General features: G+C 36.4%; 1 protein-coding gene across 1 annotated transcript in view; it reads right to left on the bottom strand.

The window, feature by feature from the left end:
• Positions 1 to 13,363, bottom strand: part of LOC128661435 (patched domain-containing protein 3-like) — a 333,526-nt gene that overhangs the window by 109,917 nt on the left and 210,246 nt on the right. Inside the window, exon 3 of the mRNA XM_053715688.1 lies at positions 12,483 to 12,604. Coding sequence (XP_053571663.1) covers positions 12,483 to 12,604 — 122 coding nt within the window. The remainder of the gene's footprint in view (positions 1 to 12,482; positions 12,605 to 13,363) is intronic.

The following is a 13,363-nucleotide window of genomic DNA, read 5'->3' as shown; positions in this document are numbered from 1 at the left end:
ACCTCTCTGTGCCTCTTTGTAAACTCTCTGTGCTTGTGATGAGCCTCCTCTGGAGAATAATGTATTCTTCATCCAGGGGTGAATACAATGCATCCAAAGACTGTTGAGCTTCAGGCCTGGCAGTTGTTAGAGGGACACAATGTTGGAGAACACGTGATGCTGCTGGACGTGCTTCTGGAGGTGGAAGAGCTGCTGCTGCTTCAGCTTCTGAAAGTGGAAGAGCTGCTGCTGCTTCAGCTTCTGGAGGTGGAAGAGCTGCTGCTGCTGCTACAGCTTCTGTAGGTGGAGGAGCTGCTGCTGCTTCAGCTTCTGGAGGTGCAAGAGCTGTTGCTACTACAGCTTCTGTAGGTGGAGGAGCTGCTGCTGCTTCAGCTTCTGGAGGTGGAAGAGCTGCTGTTGCTTCTGCTGAAGTTGTTTGGGTTGAAGCTACTGCTGTATTTTCTTTAGCAGATGGTGGAGCTTGTCCTAGGGAAGCTGATGGTGGAGATCGTCCTAGGGAAGCAGATGGTGGAGCTTGCGCAGGCGACTCATATTCCCACTGAGGCCATGTGTGTGACCACTCAGCCTCTTCAATAGTCAAATCCTGTGACAGCGTCCTTGTGTAATTGCCATGACTAATTTGAGACTGTGATTGTGTTGGTGGTGGGGAATATAACTGGAGCCTTTGTGGGTGTGTTGGCTCCCCCTCAAACCTAAAGGTAGGATATTCCTCTGGCCATGAATGTTGCCACGGGTCATATTGAAATGTTGGTGATTTCACTTGCGGCTCCTGTATTGAATCCAGCCAACCACGCTCCTGCCTGGGAGCCCACTGTTCCTGTGGTTGCCTGTGGACTGGTGGTGGTGGTGGTGGAATTGTGGAAGGCCCTGACAGATACACAGAAGGTACTATATGTATCCTTGACACAGGTGGTTCTGAGGAGAAGTTAAAGAATGAGAGGGATTAGTACCGTCAGAAATATGTACATGTGGCCATACTATTTACATTGATACATGACAGGGCCTATACTGATTCCCATGTGAAACTCTATTACATGCATGTGCAGCTTGTGTGTTGGTCCATGCGTGATTTAAATATGATCAATATACAGGGATGTGTTTCCTACAATAGTCAATGATGAAATAATGTGTACTTTAAGTGACACTATATAGCTGATGCAGAAGAGAAGATAGCACAGTCAGTAAAACATGGGGACAAAACATTCTTTAGATATATCAGTGAAAGAAGAAAAAATAAGGTAGGAATAGTAAAATTGAAATCAGTTGATGGTAGAATAATAGAAGGAGATAAGCAGATTGCAGACTGTCTCAATGATTACTTCTGTTCTGTTTTCACTAAAGATTGTGAAGATACAATGTCTACATTAAGGGATGCTATGCAAAATAGAAACAAGCTTAACAGTAATCTTTTTACAGAGGATGAGGTTTTGTTAGCATTATCAAAAATAAATGTTACAAAGGCAGTGGGTCCTGATAATATTCATCCAAGGGTTTTAAAAGAACTTCGTTCAGTGCTAACTGTCCCATTAACTGATCTGTTTAATCAGTCACTATTAACAGGAGCTGTCCCAGATGATTGGAGAATAGCAAATGTAATACCTCTTCATAAAAAGGGCAGTAGAGAAGAATCTGGCAACTACAGGCCAGTTAGTTTAACTTCAGTAGTAGGGAAATTAATGGAAAGCCTCTTAAAGGAAAGAATTATGACTTACATAAAGACAAACAATTTAGAGGACCAAAATCAGCATGGTTTTACTTCAGGGAGATCATGTCAGACTAATCTAATTGACTTCTTTGATTATGTAACAAAAGTATTAGACAAGGGAGGAGCAGTTGATGTAGCATATCTAGATTTCAGCAAAGCATTTGACACCGTCCCACACAATAAACTTATTCACAAACTATATCTCCTTGGTCTAGATTCAAAAATTGTGAACTGGGTGGAATGCTGGCTTAAGGACAGAAAACAAAGTGTCTTAGTAAATGGAGTTCATTCAGCAGAGGGGGCTGTTACTAGTGGTGTTCCTCAGGGGTCAGTTCTGGGGCCTGTTTTGTTTAACATATTTATCTGCGATATCAGCAAAGGGCTACAGGGGAAAGTATGTCTCTTTGCAGATGATACAAAAATTTGCAACAGAGTGGATGTTCCAGGGGGGGTAGACAAAATGAGAAGTGATATACAACAATTGGAGGATTGGACAAACGACTGGGATCTAAAGTTTAACACAGCAAAGTGTAAAATAATGCATTTAGGGAAGAAAAATCCAAATGTTAATTACAGACTCAATGACACTTTACTGACTGTTACAGACGAGGAACAGGACTTGGGAATTATTATTTCAGATGATTTAAAACTTAGTAAACAATGTAGTAAGGCAGCGAGTAAGGCTAGCAGAATGCTTGGATGTATTGGTAGAGGTATTTGCAGCAGAAATAGTAAGGTTCTTATGCCACTTTATAGATCATTAGTTAGGCCTCATCTTGAGTATTGTGTGCAGTTCTGGAGGCCATATCTTCAGAAGGATATTAACAAACTTGAATCTGTGCAAAGGAGGGCTACCAAAATGGTACATGGTCTAAAAAATAAAACTTACCAGGATAGGCTCAATGACCTAAATATGTATAGCTTAGAGGAGAGAAGGGAAAGAGGTGATATGATAGCAACTTTCAAGTACATTAAAGGGTTTAGTAAAACTGAGGCTGTGGGTATTTTACATAAAATGGAAAATTCAAGAACAAGGGGTCATGAGCTCAAGCTAAAGGGTAGTAGATTCAGGAGTAATTTGAGGAAGCACTTCTTTACAGAAAGAGTGATTGATTTATGGAATAAACTTCCTCAAGAGGTAGTAGCAACAAACACTGTGGGGGACTTTAAAAATGCATGGGACAAGCATAGGGCTATCCTACGAACTAGATAAGTTTATACTGTTAGGTAAGGTGGGGCAGACTTGCTGGGCCTATGGCTCTTATCTGCCGTCAATATCTATGTTTCTATGTTTCTATAGTCATACAATTGACTTTAGCTTGATCTAGACACAGAACCAGCTTAATTAAGATGCATGTATTGTGATGGCTATAGTGTCCATTTAAGTCTTACTCTCCTTGTGACTTGTGGCCTGTGTTACTCTGAGACATGTTAGTATTTCAATATTCCAGATCACATCATGAATGGCATTGTGTTATGTAGTAGTAATGTACAGTCACATTTTATATGTTTTTGTTAGTACTCCAACTCCCATGCTCTTCATCATGTACATTATTGCACGAGATTGAAGGGTGTTGTATTGCAATAACATATAATACAGGTGTATGGGATGTTACTCACCAGCATGATGTTCTGTGGTTGCAACCCCTGAGTCACAAACCCCTGGAAGTCCATGGATTGCTGTGGTACTCAGGGACCTGTGGATCATCTCCTGCCATGTGTTGTACTCCACTAGAGTGCTGGGCCACCACATGTTCCCCTCTGGTGGACTGCTTCCTTCCCCATCTTCTCCTTGACCTGCCTCTAGCAGTCATTTCACCACTTTTTATGGCCCTCAACAATCCTCCTCTTCTGGGACACCCTGTTTATAGCATCCTTTACTGCCAGACATGCACTTCTTCTTTTTTTGTCATTGCCTTTGCCCTTCTTCTGGCTGAATAGTTGGCCATAATTGTCCATGATGGTTTGGACAAGGGCAACATATATGCGAATGAGAAGTTAAGACATCTCTTCCTCTCATCATCAATGACCACTTGGCTTCCTCCCTGAGATGTCCCTGGGAGTGCATGTTCCTCCCTATCCTCCCCCTCCTCCCTCCTTCTGTATCTGTCCCTCTCCTTGATGTGCCTGGTCTCTGGGGCTCTTGGGAATCTTTCCTTCCATTATCCCTTCTGGCTCTCCCTCTCCCCACTCCACTAACTCCCTATCGGAGGGGGGGCACTGCTCCTCCTGTCCTCTAATATCTTCATCTCCCTGACACTCCTCTCCACTCCTCCCCTCTCCCCTCCTCACCTCCTCCCTACCTCTCCCTGCCATCCTAACACTGCGCACGCCACACAAACTTCCAGTCACTCCCATGCAAGTTCAGTCACACACAATCACAACCAAGCCTATCACACTGAAATAAATAAAATGAAAATGTTTGAGGTGCTACAAAATAAAAGTGAGGTGTATGTGTATATGTAAATGTATGCAAATGTGCAAATACTGTATGTGAAAATATGCGTGTGTCCAAATACTCCTCCATCCACCAATGCAAACTAACTTTTGTGTTTGCTCCTCTCTCTCTTCACTATCTATATCCTCTGCTCCTGGGTGGAAAAATATGGCGGTTGTGCCTGGGTTTATATAGTGATTTTGAATGTCGTATTTATGTGACACCTTTTAACGTCTTTCCGTTTCGATTTTATGTGTGATATACTCATTTGCATACAACTACTCTTTATTAGCAATATACTGGCGTAAGTTACTGGTGACGGACAAAGTGTGTATTTTCTGTACCTCACCAGTTTGGCCTACTTACGCCAGTATATAATCTTGTGGCGAGTTTTATGTGATTCACCAGATGTGCGAGGTGAACTTATGGGCAGCGGGGGTTTCAGCAGTTATGCTGAAACCTACGCTGCATATGTAGTCTCGCCTATTGTGTTCCTCTTTTTGCAGACATATACAAGTTCATTCCAATAAACACACGGTTTTAAATGATTATACATCAGAAACACAATATTTTATGCTAATTTTTACTGTGTACCAATTAGACAGAGCATACAATTTAATAACAACTAGCCAATTTACTTTAATAATTTAATTTGCTTCCTTCTCTTGTTATTCTTTGCTGAAAGGTTTATCTAGGTAAGCTCAGGAGCAGTAAAGAACCTAGGTTCTAGCTGCTGATTGATGGCTGCATATATATATATATATATATATATATATATATATATACTGATGTCATTGGCTCACCCATGTGTTCAATTAGAAACCAGTAGTGCATTGCTGCTCCTTTAACAAATGATACCAATAGAATTAAACAAATTTGATAATAGAAGTAAAATGGAAAGTTAAAATTGTATGTTCTACATAAATCATGAAAGACAAATTTTGGGTTTCTTGTCCGTTTAAAATGTTTAAAGGGACAGTGTACTGTAAAATAGTTTTTCCCTTTTTGGGATTCCAAAGACTTGTTATACCAGCTGCAGAGTGTAAAATGTATAAGAAATTGCTTCTTTAGTTTATGTTGATGAATTAAATAGCTGGTTGTGTTCTTTGAAGCCACAACCATTTCAAATAGGTTGAATTGGCATGGAAATCAGATCTCTTTATTTTATCTCTTTCTGTACACACACATGCTTTTTTATATTATTTCTCTCTGGATACCAAAGCCCAGTACTTAAAGAAAAACTGGGAGAACTTTTAGAGTGTAGTGGGAGTGTAGTTTCTTCTCCTTGCTATGTTTACACAGCTTTTATATAGCCTTTACTTAAAGGGACACTAAAGTAAAAATTAAACTTTAATGATTCAGATAGAGCATGCAGTTTTAAGAGACTTTCCAATTTAATTTCAATTTCTGTTTATATGCAAACTTTCTGAGGCAGCAGCTCCTAATGAGCATGTGCAAAAGTTCAAAGTGTATACTTATTCTAGACTGTGATTGTCTGATGGTTGTCACATAATTGAAATTATTTTTAAAAAGTACCAACTCGTTTGCCCTTTCAGAAATCTAACAGAGGGTGTTAAAATATCTAAAAATATCTATTAATCGGACACTCACATATTTCCCTACACCTATCACATAACCACGGATTTTTTATCTTTATTAATCAAACACATTTTTCAGGGATAATCTTGAAAAGCGTCACGAACGATTTTCTAATCAGTATTTCACACCACTTCTTTGTTGAACACGCTCAATTTGAAATATAATAAACTCACACTAGTTTTCACATACATTCTCACAAACCCTCTCTCACCTACATTCTCACAAACATTCCCTCACTTTAACATACACACTCACACATATTACAACTGAGTCACTTCACAGATTAGTCACACCCTTACATACTGATTATATTCCATTAGCATTATAAAACATGCAATCCAAGGAGGAAAGAAGCTCCAAGCGCATGGGGTTTAACTTGTCAAAAGACATTTCAGTTGCAGAAGTATTATCTGACACACATGATATAAAACCTATGAGAGATCTTTTTTATTTATTGGAGGAAGAGATTAACAGAGAACATAGACATTGGTGGGATTTAACAACTTTAGAGAAATATTTAGAAATCAAATATATACCCAGGGGCCTAAGATTGTTAAAACATTGCTCATTCAAAGAGGACCCAGAAATTCTAAAAAGATGGTATGAAGCTTTAAACGAATGCTCCATGAACCTAATCAAAATTCTAATAGACCACAGAAGAAAACTATACAGTCAGAGTAGCAATAATATAGAGAAAATTCAAACTGATCTTAAGGTATATCAACAAAATCCAGATTATACCAAAATTAATAAAGACATTAATGAGAGAACAGACAGATACCAGGAGAACATAGTTAATATCAAAAATAAAAAACTACAGAGAGATCACGAAGATTATGTTAATAACTGTGTGTATTCTTTTAATCGTCAGAATAACACACAAGAAAATAAGAGTAATCCCAATAACACTCAGAATGAATGGAAAACTGTCCAATATGGAAAAGGGAAAAAGCCAAAAACCATACAAAATAACTACTACCAGAATCACTCAGATAATTACTCCAATTTTTCCAATCATTCAGACAACAAAAATCTCTCACACCACTCTAGAACACCACACAATGGTTATAATAATAGAAACTCTTGGACAAACACTAGAGGATATAATAATACACCTAACCAATACAGACAACATGCACCACAGCACGGTTCACCACAATATCAACCACGCCCCAACTATTATCCCAACAGACCACATAGTTCACACTCATCTTTTTCCTCTTTCCCATCGTATCAATCCTATCAAACTCAACGACACCACCAACAAGAGCCCCAGCATGTACATCAATCAGAAAGAACACATTACAATCCTAAAAATCGAATATTTGAATCATCCAACTATATTGCTGATCGATACTCTCTAGCAGACCAAAATTCACCCAGTTATAATTTTCAGAAATCCCATCATATGGGACCAAGGGTTAATAATTCTAATACACAACATACTAAAATACATCCAAACGGACAACAAGAATACTATGAACATCCAAATAGGTTCAGTATTCTGTCATCAGAACCCAGAGTTTCAGCTACAGATTCTGAAACTCCCAGTACCAGCAATAACTCTGCCCATTTTTTAGGAATAGGTCCCAATATAAGAAACGAGAGCCCAATAATAAGAGCAGGCAAAAGACCCCACATTACAGAAAGCGAGGCTCTAGAGGTAGAGCCCTTGCCACCAAGGAAAAGAAATTATCCAGACTAGATCAAGGGATCTTTAATTTATCATCCTACGAATTATCCATTCCTGAAAAAAGAGTTTTAAAACAAGGCCTATCGTTCTGTCCACCTAATACACCCAAAATGTTCGATATTTTTGTAGACCTCAATCATTTCACACGAAAATTGACGTTGCAAAAATATTTTGCAAATAAAAAATTAAAATCCAGCAAAATAGCTAACCCTAATATACAAGTCATATTAACTGAATCTATGCCATCCAACAATAACATAACTTGCATTTATTCACAAACTGAGGAACTTACTACCCATTTATTTGACGAATACATACATACCGATGTTAAAAATAAATCAAATTTTAATCCCATCAATGTGAAAAAAGATTATATCGAACTCTTCCAGAATATGGTTTTGGAAGATTTCGATAAAATATTACACTCCAAAAAACAAAAGAAAAATTATTCCTTCTTGAGCCACAAAAAAGCTATTCAAAGTCTACAGAATAATCCCAACATCATTATCCGCGATGCTGATAAAGGCGGCGGAATAATCATTCAAAATTTAGAAGATTATCTCAAAGAGGCGAATAGGATATTGGGGGATAACAATTACTACAAGATTTTACACCAAGATCCAACAAATACATACTTACAAGCATATACCAAACTTATAGATAAAGGTTTTTCTTTAAAGATATTAAACAAAAATGAAAAAGATTTTTTAAAAACACAAAATCCCAGTATAGCTCATTATTACCATTTACCAAAAATACACAAAAATAAAAATAATCCACCAGGGCGTCCGATTATTGCTGGAATAGGCAACCTCACATACAATCTGTCATATTATGTGGACCAATACCTTCAAAAACATGTAATAACATTACCCTCATACATCAAGGACAGCTCTCATTTGTTACAGCTTCTGAATAACATCAGTATAGAAGATAAAAATCTATTGTGGATAACATGCGACGTTAGTTCGCTATATTCTAACATCTCACACACATTAGGTTTACAAGCCATTAAACATTTTCTCAAAAAAGACATTTATTTACCGGACCAACAATGTGAATTTATTTTAGAAAGCATTTTATTTATACTTCAACACAATTATTTTATTTACCAAGACACTTTTTATTTACAGACTAAAGGTACGGCCATGGGGACCAGGTTTGCCCCTAGTTTTGCCAACCTATTCATGGGACTATTTGAAGAAAAATATATATACTCGGCAAACTTGGGGGCAAGCCTGGTCTTCTATGGCCGCTATATAGATGACCTGATTTTTCTTTGGGGGGGGGACAACACTACAGCAGTGAATTTTATAGATTACCTCAATCAAAATGACATGGGGATTGAATTCACAGCCAACATTCAAACATCCAATATTGAATATTTGGATCTGTATTTAAGCATTGACGATAATCAAATCAAGTCAAAAACTTATTTCAAAGACGTTGACAGTAACAGCTTTCTCAACTATAACAGTAACCACCACAAAAAGTGGTTACGCAATATCCCCTATAGCCAATTTCAAAGGATCAGACGCAATTGCACAGACCATAACACTTTTTTGGAACAAAGTAAAATCCTATACAACAGGTTTTTAGAAAAAGAATACCCCCGATATCTACTCGATAGGGCTTTAGAAAGAGCATCATTAATAAACAGAGATGACATTCTTACTAATAAAAAAGACAATAGTCAATCACATAACACAATGATGAGAGAGACTCTGTTTATAACACAATTCAATTCTGATTTTCAACAACTAGAACATATATTATATAAACATTGGCATATCATTCAAAGAGATCCTATACTAAAACATCTGGTAAAAGACAAACCGAAAATAGTCTATAGGAGAGCTCCCACATTAAGAAGCAAACTAGCTCCAAGCAAAAAAGTCAAACATATTCAGAGGGCAAACAAAAATCACACTCAAACACGAAATAAAGGTTTATTTGGCTTATGTGGGTTGTATAAATGTGGCAAATCGGGTTGTGGGACATGTAAAATTATCAAATCTGGTATAAAGAATTTCAAATCTACAGTTACAGGAGAAAATTTTCAGATTCCCATTTTTTTCAACTGTGAATCCTCTTATACAGTATACCTCATGGAGTGCATATGTGGCCTCCAGTATGTAGGTCGCACCTCAAGAACACTACGTACGAGATGGGGGGAACATCATCGAAATTGCAAGAATTGTAAGAAAAAGAACATTAAACATAGCATACCCCATCATTGCCTGACAAAACATAATGGAAATCCTTACATTTATAAATACATTCCGATTGATTTTGTTCCAAAAAACAACGATTACAATAGATTACTCAAATTAAGACAACGGGAAACATTCTGGATATACCGGTTAAGAACACTATATCCATTGGGATTGAATGCCAATTTAGATCTGGCAGCCTTTAATTGACCTTTTTTACTGCCACAGCAAACCAACCTTCCCCTTAACTTTCAAGCATTTACACATTTTTTAATGCAGCATACAATCTATTAACATATCCTTATTTGTTTTTCTGTTCATGTCCACTCATTGTCATTTTTTGAACAACAGATCAATACATTCACATGTCTGTCATTACAGATACACTCTTCACTATTTTGCGCATATCGTCATTCTTTTGAACCAGAGACCAATACATTCACTTGCCTGTCATCACAGATACAATTCTTAACCCTCTTGTGCACTTATCTATTATGGACAAACTAATATCAGTTCATTCATACATACCACACACACACCATGACCATTCCTATACACAATACATACCATTATTATTATAGTTTACACACATTCACAAAGATAAGATATAGGTCTAAAACTCTTTTTGGGAGACACATATCTTTTTTCAACATTTGCATACACATCTTTTGTTCCCACAACATCAAGGCTCAGTCATCATCTATGTCAACCACATACCAAATATATTCCCCACATCACCTTTTTAATATAATCACAAAAAATTAGAAATCTACACAAATAATCCGAGATGTGCTTTAATAATTATGATATTGCACTGGAATACCACCATAAATCAAATATAAATAAAAAAGAACGGCCATAATCATAAATATTTCCGTTCAACCATGTAAATTTCACTTCACATGTTTAGGTCATAACTGACAATACACCAAATCTATAGATTAGATCAAAAGGTATCTCACTAACACCTAATATAGTCTAAAGCAATACGACACGTAAGAATACATCACAGTTTCCTCCATAACAGATAGTTTATAAAAATAGACAAGTTTTAGATATATGTATAACAACAAATAGGAATCAATAAAAGATGTTCATGGGGCACATCGTTCAGCATCTATTGAAAGATGCCTATGGGTTACTTTGTTAACCTCTTCCTCGTATTAATTAACACACAAATTTTAGTTAGATTAGTTTTTACATATTTGCATTATTCATATACAAGTTTACATTTCAACATTATCATCCTGAACTTAAGTTTATAAAGCGTTGATATACACCTTATGTATTGTTTGTTGCAAATGATTCTTTAATATGCAACACAGAATTTAAGTTTATTCTTTTTATAACACTATCATCCTGAATTTAAGTTCATAAAGTGCTGACACATGTCTTCTACATTGCAGGTTGCGAATGTCCCTTTAATATGGAACACAGCATCTAGGCTTACCATTTTTCACAATTCATTATACAATGACATCTATATTATATATATTGTGTGCAATTTTTTGGTATATTATTTTTCAAAACATTTCATGTCTATTGCAATTATTTCAAACCGAAACCTTCAAATTGTGATTATATAAAAAACGCTGATATACACCTTATGTACTGTTTGTTGCAAATGATCCTCTAATATGCAACATAGCATTTAAGCTTATCTTTTTTTATAACACTATTATCCTGAATTCAAGTTTATACTGCTTGTTGCAAATGTCCCTTTAATAAGCAAAACAGAGCATTTAGGCTTACTATTTTTTTAATTTATTATACAATGGCATCCACATTATATATATTTTTTTGGTATATTATTTTTCAAAACATTTTATGTCAACTGTAACTATTTCAAATCGAAACCTTAAAATTGTGATTATACTTTTTTCTTTTTAAACATGTAATGTTGTTAAATCGAAGGCCTCTCTCTTTTTTTAGCTAAAGTTTACAGCTGTTTTTATTCCAAAATAATCATGACCATTCAATGCTGTTCAAATTCACACTAATTGTAACACCTGTCAAGCCCTTTATCCGGCTTTCTCAGTTGAATCATGCAATGTTTTTCATTGGTTTGCAACTTTTGTGACAACTTCCTTTTTAATCAAACAAATGTGTATAAATTGTCCAAACTTGTAACATTTTTTATTCGCTTTGATATCTGAAGAAACGACCCTTGGCGGTTGAGAAACGCGTTATAATAAAGCCTTTTAAATAATTCTTTTAAACCTGGAAGTTGTGCATTTCTTATGAGTTAAAACCCAATTGAGTAATACAGGGAAGCTGCTGAACCTAGAAACGCTCACAGCACGATTCCCTAACCCAAGGATAAGCTCCGGGAAGGATCGCATCCAACAGTGTACTAGCCACTGATTAAAGTGCTAGCAGGCGAGATAGTACTGGTCACAGCACAGTACCACAGTTATTGGTAAGCACATTACCTCTCTGTCTTGTGTTATTTTTTCCTTTTTGAAACAATATTACGCTATGTGGCGCCCTCTTTATCTTCATTTCTTGTCACATAATACATTGCAAATGGGGATGGGGGAATTCTGCTGCTTATTTCAAATTTGGTGTGTTATTGCATTGTCTTTTTATTATGCACTTGTTAATTATGTAATTTGTCTGTATTTAATGATCCTTCAAGTATTAAAGCTTTCAGAATAATTAACAATACAGTAGGCAAAATAAGCTATTTCAAATGTTGAAATAAAGGTAAAGGATATATGTAAACAATTAAAAACATAGGGTACACTGTATCTTTAAAACTTTGTATTACACCACTTTAAACACTGAAAATGGATAGAGAGGGTTTGTTATGTTAATATAGCTCATATCTCTTACCTTAAGCATGAAATAATAGAGAAGAATATTGTGACAAAGTATGTAATAGAAAATAATGGGATCACAGTTTTTGTATTGCCTTCAAATTCCATCTGACGTGATATTGATGTAAAATATGATACCTGTAAAAAACATATGAATAGTATAATAGCTTAATGGAATATAAAAGTTCTGAAAGCTGTGCATACAATTGTAAACTTTTATTTTCTACTGTAAAAGTTCATGTTTACCTTGTTTTATGCAGTAGGACAGTAAAATTCTTAGTTTTATAGAAAGTTGTATTGCCTACAATTTAGATCAATACAGTAGTTAGGCCTTAATATTGTGTATAGTTCTCTAGCAGAATTTGAATAAACTACAAATTATTCAAAGGTGGGTATACTTACTTTAGATCTTTTATGGTGTCAAAAATAAAATGTACTTCACAAGTTTAATATGCATAGCTTAGAGAAGGGTCAGAGGTGATTGATGGAAACATTGAAATATAAAGAAATTAAATAATGATGGGCTGAATAAAAAGAGCAACCCTTTAAAAATGGGTCATAATATCAAGTAAAGTAGCAGGATCAGGAGTAGTTTATGGAAGTACTTCTTCACATACTGGGGCCTATTTATCAAAGGTCTTTCGGACCTGATCTGACAGTGCGGATCAGGTCCGCAAGACCTCGCTGAATGCGGAGAGCAATAGGCTCTCCGTATTCAGCATTGCACCAGCAGCTCACAAGAGCTGCTAGTTTAACACTGCCCCCTGCAGACTCAGGGCCAATCAGCCGCCAGCAGGGGGGTGTCAATCAACCCGATCGTACTCGATCGGGTTGAATTCCAGCGATTCCTGCTCAGAGCAGGCAGACAGGGTTATGGAGCAGCGGTCTTTGTGACAG

This window comes from Bombina bombina, chromosome 5 (assembly GCF_027579735.1).
Source record: "Bombina bombina isolate aBomBom1 chromosome 5, aBomBom1.pri, whole genome shotgun sequence".
NCBI classification, from domain to species: domain Eukaryota; kingdom Metazoa; phylum Chordata; class Amphibia; order Anura; family Bombinatoridae; genus Bombina; species Bombina bombina.
Note: the sequence above shows the minus strand (reverse complement) of the source record. Positions and strands in the feature narration are given on the sequence as shown.